At 43.9% G+C, this 19,175-nt stretch overlaps 1 protein-coding gene across 4 annotated transcripts in view; it reads left to right on the top strand.

The window, feature by feature from the left end:
• cdk19 (cyclin dependent kinase 19) overlaps positions 1 to 19,175 on the top strand; it is a 410,414-nt gene that overhangs the window by 250,845 nt on the left and 140,394 nt on the right. For all 4 annotated transcript variants that reach the window (XM_070885689.1, XM_070885688.1, XM_070885690.1 and 1 more), the window contains one exon: positions 18,530 to 18,673. In XM_070885689.1, coding sequence (XP_070741790.1) covers positions 18,530 to 18,673 — 144 coding nt within the window. The remainder of the gene's footprint in view (positions 1 to 18,529; positions 18,674 to 19,175) is intronic.

Raw genomic sequence — 19,175 nt, 5'->3', positions numbered from 1 at the left:
AGTTTTAGCCACTTTGTTTGCCCTTGTTTTTAATCAGATACCGTCCTTTATTTCTTTAGTTAGCCACGGGTGGCTTTCTTTTCTCTTGCACCCTTTCCTCCTTACTGGAATATATTTTTCTTGAGAGTTGTGAAATATCTCGTTAAATGTACACCACTGTTCATCAACCGTCCTTCGCTTCAGTCTGTTTTCCCAGTCCACTTTAGCCAACTCTGCCCTCCATGGAAATAGTAGATGCATTGGTTGTCATCTTCCAAAATTCTATAGATTATGGAACAGTTCCTGCAGATTGGAGGGTGGCAAATGTAACCCCACTATGTAAAAAAGGAGGGAGAGAGAAAAAGGGGAACTACAGACCGGTTAGCCTGACATCAGTAGAAGGGAAAATGCTGGTGTCTATTATAAAGGATGTGATAACGGGATTAAAAAAAGTAAACATGGATTTATGAAAGCAAAATTATGTTTGACAAAGTTTTTTAAGGATGTAACTGATAGAATAGTTAAGGGAGAACCAGTGGATAAAGTGTATTTGGATTTTCAGACGGCCTTTGATAAAGTCCCATATAGGAGGTTAGTGTGCACAATTAAAGCACATAGGAGTGGGAGTAATGTATTGGCATGGATTGAAAATTGATTAACTGACAGGAAACAGAGAGTAGGAATAAATGGGTCTTTTTCGGGATGGTGGCAGTGACAAGTGGGGTACCACAGGGATCAGTGCTTGGGCCCCAGCTATTCACAATATATATAAATGATTTGGATGAGGGAACCAAATCTTCTAGAATTTTTTGAGGATGTAACTAATAGAGTGGACAAGGGAGAACCAGTGGATGTGGTGTATTTGGACTTTCAAAAGACTTTTGACAAGGTTCCACACAAGAGATTAGTGTGCAAAATTAAAGCACATGGTATTCGGGTAATGTATTGACGTGGATAGAGAACTGATAGGAAGCAAAGAGTAGGAATAAACGGGTCCTTTTCAGAATGGCAGGCAGTGACTAGTGGGGTACCGCAAGGTTCAGTGCTGGGACACCAGCTATTTACAATATACATTAATGATTTAGACGAAGGAATAGAATGTAATATCTCCAAGTTTGCAGATGACACTAAGCCGGGTGGCAGTGTGAGCTGTGAGGAGGATGCTAAGAGGTTGCAGGGTGACTTGGAAAGGTTAGATGAGTGGGCAAATGCATGGCAGATGCATTATAATGTAGATAAATGTGAGCTTATCCACTTTGGTGGCAAAACAGGAAGGCAGAATATTATTTGAATGTTGACAGATTAGGAAAAGGGGAGGTGCAACGAGACCTGGGTGTCATGGTACATCAGTCATTGAAAATTGGCATGTAGGTATAGCAGGCGGTGAAGAAGGCAAATGGCATGTTGGCCTTCATAGCGAGAGGATTTGAGTATAGGAGCAGGGAGGTCTTACTGCAGCTGTACAGGGTCTTGGTGAGGCTACACCTTGAATATTGTGTACAGTTTTGGTCTGCTAATCTGAGGACAGACATTCTTGCTATTGAGGGAGTGCAGCGAAGGTTCACCAGACTGATTCCCGGGATGGCTGGACTGACATAAGAGGAGAGAATGGATCAACTCGGCCTGTATTCACTGGAGTTTAGAAGGATGAGAGGGGATCTCATAGAAACATATAAAATTCTGATGGGACTGGACAGGTTAGATGCAGGAAGAATGTTCCCGATGTTCGGGAAGTCCAGAACCAGGGGTCACAGTCTAAGGATAAGGGGTAAGCCATTTAGGACCGAGATGAGGAGAAACTTCTTCACTCAGAGAATTGTGAACCTGTGGAATTTTCTACCACAGAAAGTTGTTGAGGCCAGTTCATTAGATATATTCAAAAAGGAGTATGATGTGGCCCTTATAGAGAAAGCAGGAATGGGGTACTGAAGTTGCATGATCAGCCATGATCATATTGAATGGTGGTGCAGGCTCGAAGGCTGAATGGCCTACTCCTGCACCTATTTTCTATGTTTCTAATATTTCCAAGTTTGCTCTACGATACAAAACTAGATGGGATTGTGAGTTGTGAGGAGGATGCAAAGATGCTACAAGGCAATTTATATAGGTTGAGTGTGTGGGCAAACACATGGCAGATGCAGTATAACGTGGATAAATGTGAAGTTATCCACTTTGGTAGGAAAAACATAAGGACAAAGTATTATTTAAATGGTGATGGCTGGGGAAGTGTCGATGTACAGAGGGACCTGGGTGTCCTTGTACACCAATTATTGGAAGCTAACACACAGGTGCAGCAAGCAGTTAGGAAGGCAAATGGTGTGTTGGCCTTCATTGCAAGATGATTTGAGTACAAGCAAGGGTGTCTTACTACAGTTATACAGGGCCTTGGTGAGACCGCACCTGGAGTATTGTGTGCAGTTTTGGTCACCTTACCTAAGAAAGGATATACTTGCCATGGAGGGAGTGCAGCGAAGGTTAACCAGACTGATTCCTGGGATGGTAAGACTGTCGTATGAGTAGAGATTGGGTCGACTAAGCTTGTGTTCACTAGAGCTTAGAATGAGAGGGGATTTCATTGAAACGTGTAAAATTCTGACTGGGTTGGATAGACTGGATGCGGGGAGGATGTTTCCCCTGGCTGAGAAGTCTAGAACAAGGGGTCACAGTCTCAGGATATGGGGTAGGAAATTTAGGACCGAGATGAGAAGAAATTTTTTCACTCAGAGGGTGGTGAACCTGTAGAATTCTCTACCACAGAAGGCTGTGGAGGCCAAGTCACTGAATATATTTAAGAGGGAGATCGATAGATTTCTAGAAACAAAAGGCATCAAGGGGTATGGGGGAAAAAGCGGGAATATGGTGTTGAGATAGAAGATCAGCCATGATCATATTGAATGGCGGTGCAGACTCGAAGGGCCGAATGGCCTATTACTGCTTCTATTTTCTATGCTTCTATGTTCTATTTACACAACATATTACGTAACAGGTCCAAACAGTAAACATGGTCCATTTGAAATAGTTGTCGCTGAGCCTTCAGGCAGCAAAGCATTAACGGATGGGCTGCTGGCGCAAGGCTCGAGCAATCGTTAAAGGGACACAACAGCCCGCCCTCCTCTGCTGTCACGCGGGTTCAGATAGTTGCATGGCTTCCTCGTTGTCCTCCTCGTCATCTGCATCTTCCTCCTCATCATCAGCCACTCTCACCTCAGGTGGGTCTTGTACTATCAGGTGCTGCTGCCTCATGATGACTAAGTTATGCAGCATGCAGCACACAACAATGAACTGACCGACAATCTCAGGGGAGTACTGCAAATAGCCTCCGGAATGGTCCAGGCATCAGAAACGCGTTTTAAGATGCCAATGATCCTCTCTATTATGCTGCGCATCGCAATGTGCGACATGTTGTATTCCCGGTCAGCTTTCGTCCGGATTATGCGTAGGGGCGTCATGAACCAGGTGGCGATACCGTACCCTTTGTCTCCCAGCAGTGAGCTCTTCCCTTCTGGCTGCTGCTGAAACATGGCAGATATAACGCCCTCACATAGGATGAACACATGGTTGCTTCCAGGGTATCTCACATCAACTGACATGATGCAATGCATGTCATCACACAAGAGTTGCACATTCATGGAGTGGAAGACTTTTCTGTTCCGTACATCTCGGAATCCTCTAATGGTGCTCGCAAGGCGATGTGGGTATAATCAATGCAGTCCTGTACCTTTGGGAAGCCAGCAATCCTGGAGAAGCCCAAGGCTGTTTCATGCGTTGCCTGGGCTTTCATGGGGAACTTTATGTAGTCATTCCTCCGGGCATATAGTGCAGCAGTCACCTGCAAAATGCAGATATGTGTTGTATGTTGAGAAATGGTGCACAAATCCCCAGTTGTGGTCTGGAATAATCCAGATGCATAGAATGAAAGTGCAGCTGGAACCTTAACTTCAACTGACAAAGCAGTCCCCCTGATGCTTCTAGGTTGCGGGTCTGCTTTTACTAACTCACAGATCTCAGTTACAACTTCTTTGCAGAAACGCAGCCTTCTCACACAGTCTGCATCACTCAGGTGCAGACATGAACACTTGTCTCAATATACCCGATATGGGTAAGGCTTCCTGCCCATCATCATATGTGCTCTGAGGTTCCTCATGCGATGCTGTCGCATCAATCGTCTCCTCCGCTGCACCATCATGTCGAAGGCTTGCACGAGGTATGGCATTGTCAATATTGCCCCCATAATTAAATTGTAGCTTTGCAAAAAGCTCAAAACAGCAGGACAAAGGACTTAAAGCTTCTTTCCTCGCTCTCTCCCCAAGATTGATGCCCTAGTATGGACCACACCCTGGTCTATGCATGCGCAATAGGCTTGCTTAGAACGGGAAGCTAGGCATTCAATGAAGATATTTGGGGCAACAAAGTCTAATGCAATTCTTTAATTTTAGATTTTTTTCAAAATACGATCTCACCACCAACCGCACACCTCCTCTCCAGGCTTGAGTGTCGGCCGGCAGAATCACTCGCTCAGACACAGGCTTGGCATCTATCCACCTCCCCCCCTCTTGGCTTCTTTTGAAGCTGCTCTATAGCCTTCTCATCCCTTCAGTTCGGCTTCCACTCCACTCCCCCCACCCCCAGCCTTCTTTTGAAGCCGAGCCCCTGTGTTCGGGTGAGGGAGCGATTCTACCGGCCGACCCTCGAGCCCAGTGAGGAACGCTCAGTGATAAGGTAGTACTTTGAAAAAAAATCAAAAATTAAAGAATTGCATTAGACTCCCATTTTGTCTCTTTTGAGTTTCTGCGCTGATTTTTTAATGTGCGCTGGTTTTTCTTATGTGCCATATACGCCGTCCTCGGAAAAATGTAAGTTGGCCAAACTTGCTTAAATGTGAAAAACTGGCGCAGACATCAAGTTACACCCCCATGATGCAAACAAATCCCAACCTAAAAAAATCATAACGAACTGAGTTATACTGGTGCAGAAACTTTGGGGAAACTTGGATATTTTAATTTAGGCCAAAAAAAGCAGCGCAGATAACTGGGGAAAATTGAGCCCATAAACTCTGTTTCTTGCTCCACAAATGCGGAGTATTTCCAGCATGTTGTTTTTATTTCAGATTTCCAGCATCCGCAGTATTTTGCTTTTGTAAAACTAAATAAAGACTTCACCTAGCTTCAGGATTTCTATGGCTTTTTTATTCTATGTAGTCTCAATCCTGGGTCTGTTAAAGCTTAGTTCTTTGAGATTGCTAAATTTACATACTGAACTTATGCTGAGCACTTTTTCTCCATTTGGATACTGGACTGAGATAGATAAATGCAGCAGTGATAGGGGCGAGATTGGACTAGCGAGGGGCCCAAACTGGCTTGTTGGTGAGGCCTTATTAGCATGCAGCTCGCCAGTCTGGAAAGGCAGGAAATCCAAGCCGACCGATAGTCCAGTCCTTGAGGGGAGAGGGAGGCAAATCGGTGGGGGGGGGGGGGGGCGGGGATGGAAGGGGTGGGATCGCACAGGGACTGTCAGCTGGCTCATAGTATATTTGTACAGCCAGGTGGACCACTTCTCTTCCTGGTCCCACAAAACCAAAATACATATTTTTTGGTCTCTTTTTGGAGTGTGCTTTAAAGAGCTCTGGTTAGGCTGCTCCATGCTGGGGACCAACAGTGCACACCTTCCTCATTGGTCCACAGTGGGTATAGAACCGATTTAAATATTGAAATAAAGTGCCCACTTGTTGAGGCAGGAACACTGGCCACCCATTTTGAGTCCTACTGGAAAATTGAGTCGGGCCTACGTTAACCAGCTAATGATTGCGACTTGTTATTTTAACATTTTTGTTTACATATTGTCCCATTTTCTACCGTAAATGGGGCAGTTGGGATTTGAAAATATCCTTATATTGTTTTTTATATTTAAAATATTTTGGGATCAAATGAAGTCATAAGATAGAATGGATAGTTGCCAATGATAATTAATTGTTTCATATATTCCAACAACTGATCTTTATGCCTGTGCAGTCATTTGGCAAACTGAAGTGAGTCTTTTGCATCTTAAAAAACACTTTGTAAGCTCAATTGTGCTCACACCAGCTTTTGTTCCATTTCCTAAGAAAATTAATAACTGCTAATTTAAGATAATTAGCAAAATAAATTAGGAAGCAGATGAGGAGAGATTTTTTTACGCGACAAGTTGTTGTGATCTGGAATGCACTGCCTGAAAAGGTGGTGGAAGTAGATTGAGCAGTAACTTTCAAAAGGGAATTGAATAAATACTTGGAAGAGGAAAAATGCAGGGCTATGGGGAATGAGCCAGCACAGGCAGGATGGGCCAAATAGCCTCCTTCTATGCTGTCTGATTCTATGAGTTCTTCAGCATGCATACACCAGCATTAACCGTCAGTGTATAATGCATCCTCCCATACATATATAGATGCCTGATCTAAAGTTTTCTATTCTCAATATCTAGAATATATAAAAATTTGTACTCCTCTATTGAAAACAGCTATGTAAACATTTCCTATGAGGATTCCCATGGTAAACACACAGCCTGTTACAGTTCCCTATCATGCCAATGGGTGGCACTGTAACAGGATTTCTCACATCATGTGCCTGTGTGTGACTGTTGTATATTTTTCCCCTCAAAACCACTCAATGTTTTTTGGAAAACAATTTCAACCACGGTTTCTTTTCCTTGTAACTAACATTTTAAATTAAAAAGTTTTTTTTAGACAAAATAAAATTTAAAAATCACATTTTATATTATTATGATTAAAGTTATTGAATGAATTGCTTTTGTATCTTTTGATTCTTTCATTAAACTTATTATTTGAAGGCCTCGGCTTCTCACAAAAGCCTGCGTTTGGATGATATTTTTGCATAAGCTGTGATTTTGTTAGTTTAATGCAGATTGTATAGCCTGAGTATGTGTCGTATACATAATTTCCCAGGATGTATCAGCAATGTTCAGTCAGCTGAACTACTCAGTTGTTTTTTGTTTCTAAAATTATTTGAATAAAAACTAGAGGACAAATTTCATGAGGCTTAATCAGGTAAAGTTCATATTGTGTACTTTTTATAAGTGTGTGTGTGAGTGAGAGAGAAACAAATGACAGTGTACTGATTACACACCTGTTACAGCCTTGTGTTCTATAAATGATTGGAGGGTTCAATTGAGGTTAATGACAGTGAAACAAGGGGAATATAGGGTTTGAATAGACAGTTCAAAGGGGAAGAGGTAAGGGAAGTGATGAGAGCGAGTAGAGGTAGAGGTGGGAGTGAGGGAATAGTAGGAATGATAAAGATGAAAGGATATGAGATGTGATGGAAGGGAGGGAGAGCCTGATTCTGTTTTTTTCTTCCAGTCTACATACACACTCTTTTCTGCAAAGGCCATTGGCGAGCAGTTGGGAGGGGAAACCCTTGTTAGTTTTCCCCCTCCCTAGACAAGGGGCGTGTAATGTATTTGCTTCATGGGTTCTTTGCTTAAGAATTCATAGCAACACATTGCTATTAAGAACTAGTTGGTTTATTAGCAAAGGCTTAATAATCACACCACACATTACAGTTCATCCACCAGGCTCACAACTACCTGTCTCATCGAGAATCCCCTGAACCCAACTGGCTGGGGTTTTATTGAGTCTTGTGAATGTCACGTGACTGGCTAAGCTACTCCCAACTCAACAGCTCTACAAACCTGTGAGCATACTCACAAGTGCATCCATTACAGGGTGCAATGCATATTGTAGCACCCATGCTGCTATTCCAGCTGAATTTAGCTAACTTGGTGTAGACCAGGAATTAAACTTGAAGCATACTGTACAGTGCAGCTCAGTGCTACTTTTATCAATCGAGGGACTCATATAAATGTTTTGCCGAGTTTTTTCTGCTACATTCAATTAATTTTTATCTACAAAAATATAGTGGCTCTGAATTCGCGGCCCCTATGGGTGCGTACGAGGTGCGAAAGTAAAGGACCTCCTCAGATGGAGAGTTGGTCTATTTGCCCAGCAAATGCCCTTGAAATGCTTACGACTGATAAAAGCAGGCATAAGGCCAGCTTTTATCAGCCTAAGACTTTTAAAACACAGAATAATAAATGTTTTAAATAATTTAAACATTTAAAATCCTATTAAATAAGGTAAGTTTATTTTTAAACCTTTTAAAATATGTAAATTTATTTTTCAAAAAATTACATTTTTGTTTTAAATAATTAATTAAATTCCATTTTGAAAAATTTTAAATATGTGTTTTTTTAAAATCTTAAGTGCTTGTGTGTTTTGGGGGGTATTCCCATTCATACTTATGGTGATTCGAATGGAATCACCATAAGTATGAATGGGAATACCTCTAATTTGATAGGTTAGTCCAGCCCACATGATGCATACGAAGCGCATACGCTGCTGCGATACGTGGGCCTCTCTGCAGGCCTTCACCGAGAGGTCCAGAACCAGAAGTCTCCGAAACTCCGGGAACAACAGGTATCTTCAGAGAAATGTTTTCGATTGGAGGCATCCAATCACTTGAAGCCTCCAACCGCAAATTCTGGGCCATTGTTTATTTTACAGCTTTTAGTATAAAAAATGGGGGAGTAGGTTCACAAGACATGGAAAGGTGCATCTCAAGTGGATAAAGCTAATGGAATACTGGGTTTTATGTCAAGAGATATGGAATATAGATGATGAGATGCAACGTTGAACCTTAGTAAGACCACAGTTGGACTACAGGGTACTGTTTTGCTGATATAATGGTGGATCTATAAGAACAAAATTGAGGCAATAGTGAAGGTACAGCGCAGATTCACTAGGATACTACCCAGTATGAGGAAATTAAAACACAAAAGAAGATTTGAAAAATTGAGGCTGTTTTCATTAGAAGAGAAAAGGTGGCAGGGTGATTTGATAGATATGTTTAAAATGAATGGATGCGATAGGATAGATGGAAACACACTACTTCCAGTGCTTGAAAGGATCTAGAACAAAGTGACATAGATACAAGATTAAATATAAAAGATTTATTACAGGGAGCAGGAGAAAGCTTTTAACAGAAAGTGTTATGAGGCTATGGAATGCACTACTGAAGTTAGTAATTGAAGCAGAGACCATTCTCAACATTGAAAAAAACGTTCGATACGTGGTAGAAGGAAAGAGTGATAAAGGAATATGAGAACAGTGCAGACCTCATGGAATTAGGATCAACACCAACACAGACTGGTTGGACTGAATGGTCTGTTGCTGTGTTGTAATTTCTATGTAATTCTATAGAATAAAAACTCAAGCTGTGATACAGTACGAATGAACGGGGATTTGAGTATAGGAGCAGGGAGGTCTTACCTTGTACAGGGCCTTGGTGAGGTCTCACCTGGAATATTGTGTTCAGTTTTGGTCTCCTAATCTGAGGAAGGACGTTCTTGCTATTGAGGAAGTGCAGCGAAGGTTCACCAGACTGATTCCCAGGATGGCAGGACTGACATATGAGGAGAGACTGGATTGACTGGGCCTTTATACACTGGAGTTTAGAAGGATGAGAGGGGATCTCATAGAAACATAAAATTCTGACTGGACTGGTTAGATGCAGGAAGAATGTTCCCGATGTTGGGGAAGTCCAGAACCAGGGGAGACAGTCTAAGGATAAGGGGTAAGCCATTTAAGACTGAGATGAGGAGAAACTTCTTCATTCAGAGAGTTGTTAACCTGTGGAATTCTCTACTGCAGAGAGTTGTTGATGCCAGTTCATTGGATATATTCAAGAGGGAGTTAGATACGGCCCTTACGGCTAAAGGGATCAAGGGGTATGGAGAGAAAGCAGGAAAGGGGTACTGAGGTGAATGATCAGCCATGATCTTATTTAATGGTGGTACAGGCTCGAAGGGCCGAATGGCCTACTCCTGCACCTATTTTCTATGTTAACTGTTCTTTTAACATAGATTTGTGCTGAAGATCCTTTACAAATACACTTGAATTCAACATAATTTGCCTCTCCTCTTTGAAATTCCTTAACTATTCTGTAAGATATCTGTTTGCACTTCAGGAAGCATTTCAAAATATTCCTTGTGCATCAGTCAGATACATATAAAAATGATGAGCAGGAAATAAACAGCTAATCTATCGAGTCTGCCACATACAGTTGTAATGTCTTGAGCATTATCATTCACAACAGCCCCCTTCCCCTTCATCAGCAGCCAATTTAGGGGGGGAAATCTGGAAAATTCTTCTCCAATCCCCTTAGACGATCAAAACTAGACAAGGAGACCACACTGACAGTGATTTATATTATTTGGAAGGTATGCAGCGAATCAGCACTCACCGCATAATCTTATAAGAACTTGATTAAAATGTTGCGTCATTTTAATCTTTGAGATTATCAGTAGTTTTTTATTAATTCTCAAGTGTTCAGGTGGACATTTAAGATCCCATGGCATTATTTGAAAAAGAGCAGAGAGTTTTCCCATGTCCTGGCCAGCATTTTAACTTCAACCAATGCCAAAAATGGAATAATTGATCATTCAGCTCATAGTTGTTTGTGGAATGTTGTTGGCCCTGAATGGCTACTGTGTAAGTGTTACTTATAGTAAGTGTTACTATAAAAAGTATTAAAAATCAGTCACATACCTCAGGCACTAACAGCAGAGGAATTTATGTCCTATTGCTACTTGTTGCTTCGGTATTTGCCAAAATTTTAAAACACACTCCCTGCTGGTTCAGCACATTTGGCCAGTGTGTAGCTGAGTCATATAAATCAGAAGCGGTCTCACGTTTGATCCCCAGTTTGTGCGAAATAACCTGATCTAAACCAGGCAGCAGTTTAGGCATTGCAGTTGGCTCTGGGCTAGAGAGGGGAGAATGTCAAGAACTGTTGTTACTGATTGCTATCCAGAAACTGGTACAGGAAGAAAATATATTTAAGGTGGAGATAGACAGATTTTTGAATGATAAGGGAGTCAAAGGTTGTGGGGAGCGGGTGGGGAAGTGGAGTTGAGGCCAAGATCAGATCAGCCATGATCTTATTGAATGGTGGAGCAGGCGTGAGGGGCCACATAGCCTACTCCTGCTCCTATTTCTTATGTTCTTATGTAAGTGTATGAAACATACAAAATTCTTACAGGGCTTGACAGTGGAGATGCAGGGAGGATGTTTCCTTTGTCTGGGGAGTCTAGAACCAGGGATCACAGTCTCAGAAAAAGGGGTCGGCCATTTAGGACTCAGATGAGGAGAAATTTCTTCACTCAGAGGGTGTTGAATCTTTGGAACTCTCTACCCCAGAGGGCTGTGGAGGCTCAGTTGTTGAGTATATTCAAGATAGAGATTGATAGATTTTTGGATATTAAGGGATGAGGAATATGAGGATAGTGCAGGAAAGTAGAGTTGAGTTAGAAGATCAGCCATGATCTTATTGAACGGTGAAGCAGGCTCGAGGGGCCGAATGGCCTACTCCTGCTCCTATTTCTTATGTTCTTGTGTATGGTGGCAGGACTGGTCCCGACTATGGTGCCCAGCTCACAAGATAATTACAGTGAGGAAGACAATTCACCCCAACTTAATTCTTCCATTCTGAAAGACTCTAAAATCCCCCATTGAAGCATCCAGTTGCTTCTTAAATGATTCCAAGTTTTCACCTTCATGTCTCTATCTGGAATCCCATTCCATGTATTGATCACTCTTTGGGAGTTATTTTAACTTTCAGCGATGGTACACATGGGTGATATCAGATCAGTTGCAGTTATACACATCTCTCGATTGAAGTCAATGAAAAGGAAAATCTTCTTAAGCAATCCCCCAAAGTCGAGGATGACTTGCTTCCTCACTAAAAATGAGTTCTAAGATGACTGATGAGACCAATGCGGGATCTACAGTCTGTGTCACAGGTGGGGCAGATGGAGGTTGGTGGGATGGGTGGGTGCGGTGCTTGATTTGTCATACGCTCCTTCCGCTGTTGTACATGGCTTCCGTGGGCTCCCGACAAAGAGACTCGAAGTGTTCGCCGCCTTCTCGGATGCTTCTCCTCCACTTTGAGCGGTCTTGGGCCAGGGATTCCCAAGAGTCGGTGGGGATGGTACATTTTTTTAAGGAGGCTTTGAAAGTGTCCATGAAGTGTTTCCTCTGCGCTCCTGGGGCTCGCCCGTCGTGCTTGTTTCGGGAGTCTAGTATCGGGCATGTGGAAAATGTGGTCTGTCCATTGGAGCTGATCGAGCATGGTCAATGCCCCGGAAAAGAAAACAGGGAGGTGTGTAAAACAGTCTATACTATCACCAAAAGTTAAAATTATCCCCAATATGTGAATAGCTTCCTGGTATTAGTCCTAAATTTATCTTTTAACAGTTTGAACCTATGCCCCCTTGCCCTACTCTTGCAATGTAATTTAAATTAATTTTCCCAATTTACCTTATCTACTTTATTCATTATCTTACAACAATAACTACACATGCCATTGTCTTTGGTTTCCGCTACAAAATCCGTTCCCTCGCCACTGACTCCATTCCTCTCCTTGGCCACTGTGGTGAAGCTGATCCAGACTGTTCAAAACTATTGGTGTCCTATTTGACCCTAAGCTGAGCTTCCGACCTCATATCCTCTCCATCACTAAGCTGGCCTACTCCCAGTGCAATACTTAGGGTGCGCAGCATTGTCAGAGGTGCCGTCTTTCGGATGAGACGTTAAATCGAGGTCAGTTGCCGTTATACACCTCTCTCGATTGAAGTCAGTGGAAAGGAAAATCTTCTTAGGCAGTCCCCCGGAGTCAAGGATGACTTGCTTCCTCACTAAAAATGAGTTCTAAGGTGACTGATGAGACCAATGCGGGATCTACAGTCTGCTCTCAGGTGGACGTAAAAGTTCCCATGGCACTATTTTCAGGAAGAGCAGGGGCGTTATCCCCTGTGTCCTGGCCAATATTTGTCAACCAACATCACTAAAACTGATTATCTAGCCATGATCACACTGCTGTTTTTGGGAGCTTGCTGTGCGCAAATTTACTGCCACATTTCTTATATTGCAACAGTGACTGCGGTTCAAAAATACTTCATTGGTTGTAAAATGGTTTGGGACATCCTGAGGTCATGAAAGGCATTATATAAATGCAAGTATTTCATCTTTCTACTTCCATCGCCCGTCTCCATTCCTGCCTCAGTTTATCTGCTGCTGAAACCCTCATCCATGCCTTTGTTACCTCTAGACTCGACTATTCCAATGTTCGCCTGGCTGGCCTCCCATCTTGCAGCCTCCATAAACTTGAGCTCATCCAAAACTCTGCTGACCGTATCCTAACTTGCACCAAGTCCAGTTCATCCATCATCCCTGTGCTCGCTGACTTACATAGAATTAAGACATTACAACTGTATGTGCGAAAACCTCGATTTAAAAATTCTCATCCTTATTTTTAAATCTTCCATGGCTCGCCCCTTCCTATCTCTGTAAACTCCTCCAACCCTCTGAAAACTCTGCAATCCTGGCCTCTTGCGTATCCCCGATTTTCTTGGTTCCACCATTGGTGGCCATTTCTTCAGATCCCTGGGCATTAAGCTCCAGAATTCTCTCCATAAACCTATTCGCCTCGCTACCTATCCTTTAAAATGCTCCTTAAAACCTACCTATCGCCTGTCCTAATATCTCCTTATGTGGCTCAGTGTCAAATTCTGTTTGATAACACATCTGTGAAGCACCTTGGGACATTTTACTATGTCAAAGGTGTTAAATTCAAGTTGTTGTTGCATTTATATATGCACCTTTAATGTAGGTGCTTCACTGGAGCGTAATCAGAAATTGACACCGAGTCAAAGAAAGAGACATTAGGACAGATGACCAAACACTTGGTCAAAGAGCAGCGTCATAAAGGAGGAAAGGGAGGTGAAACGGTTTGCAGAGGCAATTCCAGAGCTTGAAGCCGTCTAGGCTCAAGGTATGGCAGCCAATGGTGGAGTGAAGGAAATGGAGGATGCATAAGAGGATACAGTTGGAGGAACGCAGAGTTCTCGGAGAGTTGTTGGGCTAGAGGAGTTTACAGAGATGGGGAGGGGAGATGCCATGGAGGGATTAGAACTTGAGGTTAATAATTTTAAAGTTAAAGCGTGGGTGAACCGTAAGCCAATATACGTCAGCGAACATGGGGTTGATGGGTGAATGGGACTTGGTTTGAGTTCGGTTACAAGCAGCAGAGTTGTGGATGAGCTCAAGCTCATGGGGGTGGAACATTGGAGGCCAGAGACGAGAGCGTTAAAATTGTCGAGTCTAGAGGAAACAAAAGCATGGATAAGGGTTTCAGCAGCAGATGGGCCGAGGCATGGGCAGAGATAAGCGATTTTACGGAGGTGGAAGTTAGCAGTCTTTGTGATGGAGAGGATATGAGGCCAGAAGTTCAGCTCGGGATCATGTTGGGCGCCGAGGTTAGAAACCGTCTGGTTCAGCCTGAGACAGTGGCCAGGATGGGGATGGAATTGATGCCTATGGAATGGAGTTTGTGGCGGGGGCCGAAGACAATGACAATATAGCACCTTTATTATAGTAAAATGTCCCAAGGTGCTTCACAGGAATGTTATCAAACAGAATTTGACACTGAGCCATGAAATGAGATATTAGGACAGGTGACAGGAAGGTTTTAAGGAGTATCTTCTTCCCAATGTTTAATTGAAGGAAAGTTCTGCTAATTCAAGACAAGGGCGGTGAAATTGTCCTGCGCCCCGTTTGGGGTGCACAATTCGAATTAAATGAAAATTTAGCGCCCGGCGAGATAGGCAGCTATATGTCCTGGAATTGGGCACTTTGAAGCAAGAAAATCTGCGGGGCAGTCGGAGGTGGAGTTCGCCTTGTGGCGCGACGCTCAGCGCCGTGCTGACCACGTCAGCGCGGCACAGAGGCGTCACAATGTCCTTCCCTTTCTTTTAGAGAGGAGGCCGCCGGGAAGTCAGCAGCCGCTTTCCTGGTGCCCACTGGGCCATCAGGGAGGGTTTCGGCCAGGCCAGTGGCCCAGCACTGAAGAGGGGGTGCCAGGCTGCATGTTGGCTGCCCGGCCGAACCAGTGGCCGCCATTGTCGGGCCGACTACAAAGTCGGCCACAAAAAAGATGACGGCCGTTGCGCAAGGTCTTCCCCTTTAAAGGTGGCTGGGGCGCCCCAGCCACCACAAAGCTGTCGATGACACCATCTCATGCCAGCCTCATTCCTGCGGGGCAATTTCCCCTGCGGTGCTTAAAGGGGTTGACGCAGGGCGATAAGGGGTCGGCGCGCACAGCAATGATGTCAGCAGCGCAAAGCCGTTTTGGCCATTGCCATCCTCAGGGCAATTCCGGGTTGGTTGCTTCCACCGCCAGTACCGGGCAAAAATTCTTTATTGCCCCATTAGCCCCAACTGGCCTTTTGGAAAGGGGCAATTTTGGCCCCTCGATGTCGCATAGAGAGATTGGTGAGGTTGAGAGAGGCGGTGGTGAGATAGAACTGGGTATCTTTAGCCTATGTGGAACCTGACGTTGTGTCTTCGAATGATGTCACCGAGGGGCAGCAGGTAGATGAGAAATAGGAGGGAGCCAAGGATAGATCTATGGAAGACACCAGAGGTAACAATAGTGGGGCGGGAAGAGAAGCCATAGCATGAGATTTTCTGGCTATAACTGGATAGGTAAGAGTGGAACTAGGTGAGGCAGTCCCACTCAGGTGGGCAATGGAGAAGAGGCATTTGATGAGGTTAGTATGGTCAACCATGTGATAGGCTACAGACATGTCAAGAGAATGAGGAGGGATAGATAATGCACCATGGTCACAGTCACATAGGATGTTATTTGTGACTTTGGCTAGGACTGTTTCAATGCTGTGGCAGGAACAGAACCCAGATTAGAGTGGTTCAAACATGGAGTTGCAGGAAAGATGAGCATGGATTTGCAAGGCGGCAGCATGTTCAAGGACTTTGGAGAGGATAGGGAGGTTGGAAATGGGGCAGTAGTTTGCAAGGATAATGGGGCAATGGTCAGTAAAGAGAGGGTGATGAAAGCTGAATTGAAAGGGAGCGGGACAGTACCTGAGGAGAGGGAACCATTTACAATATCAGCTAGCGAAGGGAAGTTGGGTGGTCAGCAGTTTAGTGGTGACGCAGCGCCATGGTGACATCATCAGCACTACGCTGATGACTGACAGCGACGGACACTACACCCCCACCCCACTTCCACCCCTCCAGTATTCTCACCGCCGCACTACCGCCCCCATTATGAGCGATTTCCGGTCCTCCTGAAAAAAAAAAGCCAAAGAGCGGAACTTCGCTCAAGAGGCCACCTCAACCACCGCGGTGGTAAAAACACTAGAAACGGGGTGCATGTGCCCTGTTTCCAGCAGTGGGCAATTTCAGCCCCTTGGTCTCTCCACCTTCAACACCATTATTGGAGTAATGTCCGTGAAGTTGCATCCGAACACTCACTGTCCATGAATAATGGCCTCACTGGAGGTACTGGAGGGTGATTGATGCTCATAGAATCTTGCCCCACCATGGAGTCATTTAACAAAGGAGGGGAGGGAAAATTACAAAAGAAAAAGAATCTACAATATGTGTTATGTGACTCCTGTAAGTAGGCTCTGTTTTCTTTTCAAATATGGGAAATTTGTCATACTGTAATCCATGTATTGGCTGTGAACAGTCATTTTTGTCTTCAAACTTAAAGGGCCCGATAATAACTTGGAGCCGGGAAAAGAGCTGCATGGGTGAGGTGGGAGGGGTGGGGTGGTAGGAATTGCATATGGGGAACCTGGAAGTAACAGTTTCCTGCAAGTCCTGCCGAGTTACCTCAACAGGTATTCTGTAGGTGGCAGGATACCTGTTGAGGTAATTTAAAAGCGGTCCTGCCGGTAAATGTGTGTTTACACCATCCAGGACTACGCAGCCCGCTTGATTGGCACCTCATCCACCACCTTAAATATCCACTCCCTCCACCACCGGCATACCGTGACTGCAGTGTGTACCGTCTACAAGATGCACTGCAGCAACTCGCCAAGTCTTCTTCAGCAGCACCTCCCAAACCTATGACCTCTACCACCTAGAAGGACAAGGGCAGCAAGCGCATGGGAACACCACCACGTCCACGTTCCCCTCCAAGTCACACACCATCCTGATTTGGAAGCATATTGCCGTTCCTTCATCGTCTTTTGGTCAAAATCCTAGAACTCCCTCCCTAACAGCGCAGTGGGAGTACCTTCAGCACACAGACTGCAGTGGTTCAAGAGGTGGCTCACCACCATCTTCTCAAGGGCAATTAGGGATGGGCAATAAATGCTGACCTTGCCAGAGACGCTCATATCTCGTGAACGAATAAAAAAAAGCTAGCCAGACTCACAGGCTGGCTGTCTGTTGGACTGGAAAACAGCAGGGGAGCAGATGGCAGGTAGGTCCGTCATCGCGGGGATAATCGGTCATCGCGGGGTACATCGAACATCGGTAGAGGGTGGGGAGGTGCGGCTTGAACATTGCGGGGTGGATAGAACTTCGGGAGGGAGCAAACATCGTGGCGGTGGGGTTCGGGTGATCGCGGGATGTTTAATAGGTAAACTTGGTGGGCTGGGGGGTGCCGGGATGAAGCACTCCTGTTCCTCTTGGCCCATAAGCAGAAATACAGGCACTTACCTTGTGGATCCGGGGCCCTTCTCACCTCCTTTCATCTGCCAGGTTTCCCAGGCCTCGGGAAACTCGGCCTGCAGTAGTTAAAAATAAAACATTTGTTAAAATAGAGGCACGCAGTCTCCTTAAAATATTTTAGTGGCTGACCCACCTCTTGAGAGCAGATTGGTTGCCTGCCCCTCGACCCGCCTCCGTTAAAACCACAAGTGGGCAGGTTGGGGTCCGGTTTCCTGTTTTAAAAAATTATTTTTTAACCCTCCCCCACCTGCCCTGGGATGTTAAAATTACCCTGATAAGTAAATCAGGAATTCACTTTGTGGAAGTTGAAAACTTTTGTTTTAGTTTGTAAAGTGTTTCATTAATAGATTTTTCTCATATGAGATTTTAGTGCATGGGAATGGAATAATTTTCTCCTGTCAATAACCAGTGGCCAAATCACCACTCTTAGGTCAGAGAAAACCTGGCCAGATGCAGGTGAATTCGTATCCCCAAACTTGATTGGATATACCAAAATGTTGTGTCATTTGGCCACCTATGAAGAAGAGATGAATTAATTGACGGGAGTCGCATTTCATCCACATACATTTCCAAATCTTAAGCGTGTTCTTTTATGCGCCTTTCTCAAATTGACAGGAACATCTTGATAATTTCAAAATTCCTGTACATTAACTATTTCACAAATATTATCAAACCCTCATGATTCCACCTTGTCCTGGTATATCAAGTATGAAAAGACAATGTTGGCCTTAGGCTAGCATCTTCACTAGCTACATTTCTCAAGGAGCTGGGGAGGTTACAAGATATTATTTTCTGACAGGTATGCTCATTGTTTCCTGTAGAATTCCTTTTGGTCACGATTGATTGGAAGCTAACACAATAGTAGAACCATCAGAACAGTAACTAAGACATATCATAGATCATAGTGAAATCAGTATTTGTAATTTTCTGTCTCATTTTATTTCTTGTCTTTTATTTTAGATATTTGGGCAATTGGATGTATTTTTGCAGAGCTTTTAACATCAGAACCCATATTTCATTGTCGCCAGGAAGATATCAAAACAAGTAACCCCTTTCACCATGACCAGTTGGATCGTATTTTCAGTGTTATGGGATTTCCTGCTGGTGAGTTTGTTTAGTTGATGCAAAATGTAATTTCGAGTAGATAATAAGTCTGGTGGAGTTTAATAAAACTGATCTACTGTCCCACTAAAGTGAAGCCTGTTACTGAACTGATTAGCAGAGGTACTGTAAAGCGAATACTCAATGCTGCAACACATTGGTGTACCAATGTACTGTCCTGTGGAGCAATATGAGACTGATTTATATGTCAAAGCTTTCTAGATTGATAAATCTGACACAAACATTTGATTTCAGATTCATTCTTCTATGTGACGTTTTATGTGTGTCAGATTCATCGACATTTATATACAAATCCAACTTCCTTGTTGTATAGTGAAAAAAGCATGTGTTGGTTGTACTTGTGATGGGTTAAATCATTATTTAAATAATCCTGCTAGCGAGAATTAAAACGCTGCACCAACATTCTGAGTGAGGACACATGGGGGCCGAAATCAACCGTCCCTGAAGGGACGGCTACTGCGGAGTTTGGGCGGTCAACCGAAAA

Source organism: Pristiophorus japonicus, chromosome 7 (genome assembly GCF_044704955.1).
Source record: "Pristiophorus japonicus isolate sPriJap1 chromosome 7, sPriJap1.hap1, whole genome shotgun sequence".
Lineage (NCBI taxonomy): Eukaryota > Metazoa > Chordata > Chondrichthyes > Pristiophoridae > Pristiophorus > Pristiophorus japonicus.
Note: the sequence above shows the minus strand (reverse complement) of the source record. Positions and strands in the feature narration are given on the sequence as shown.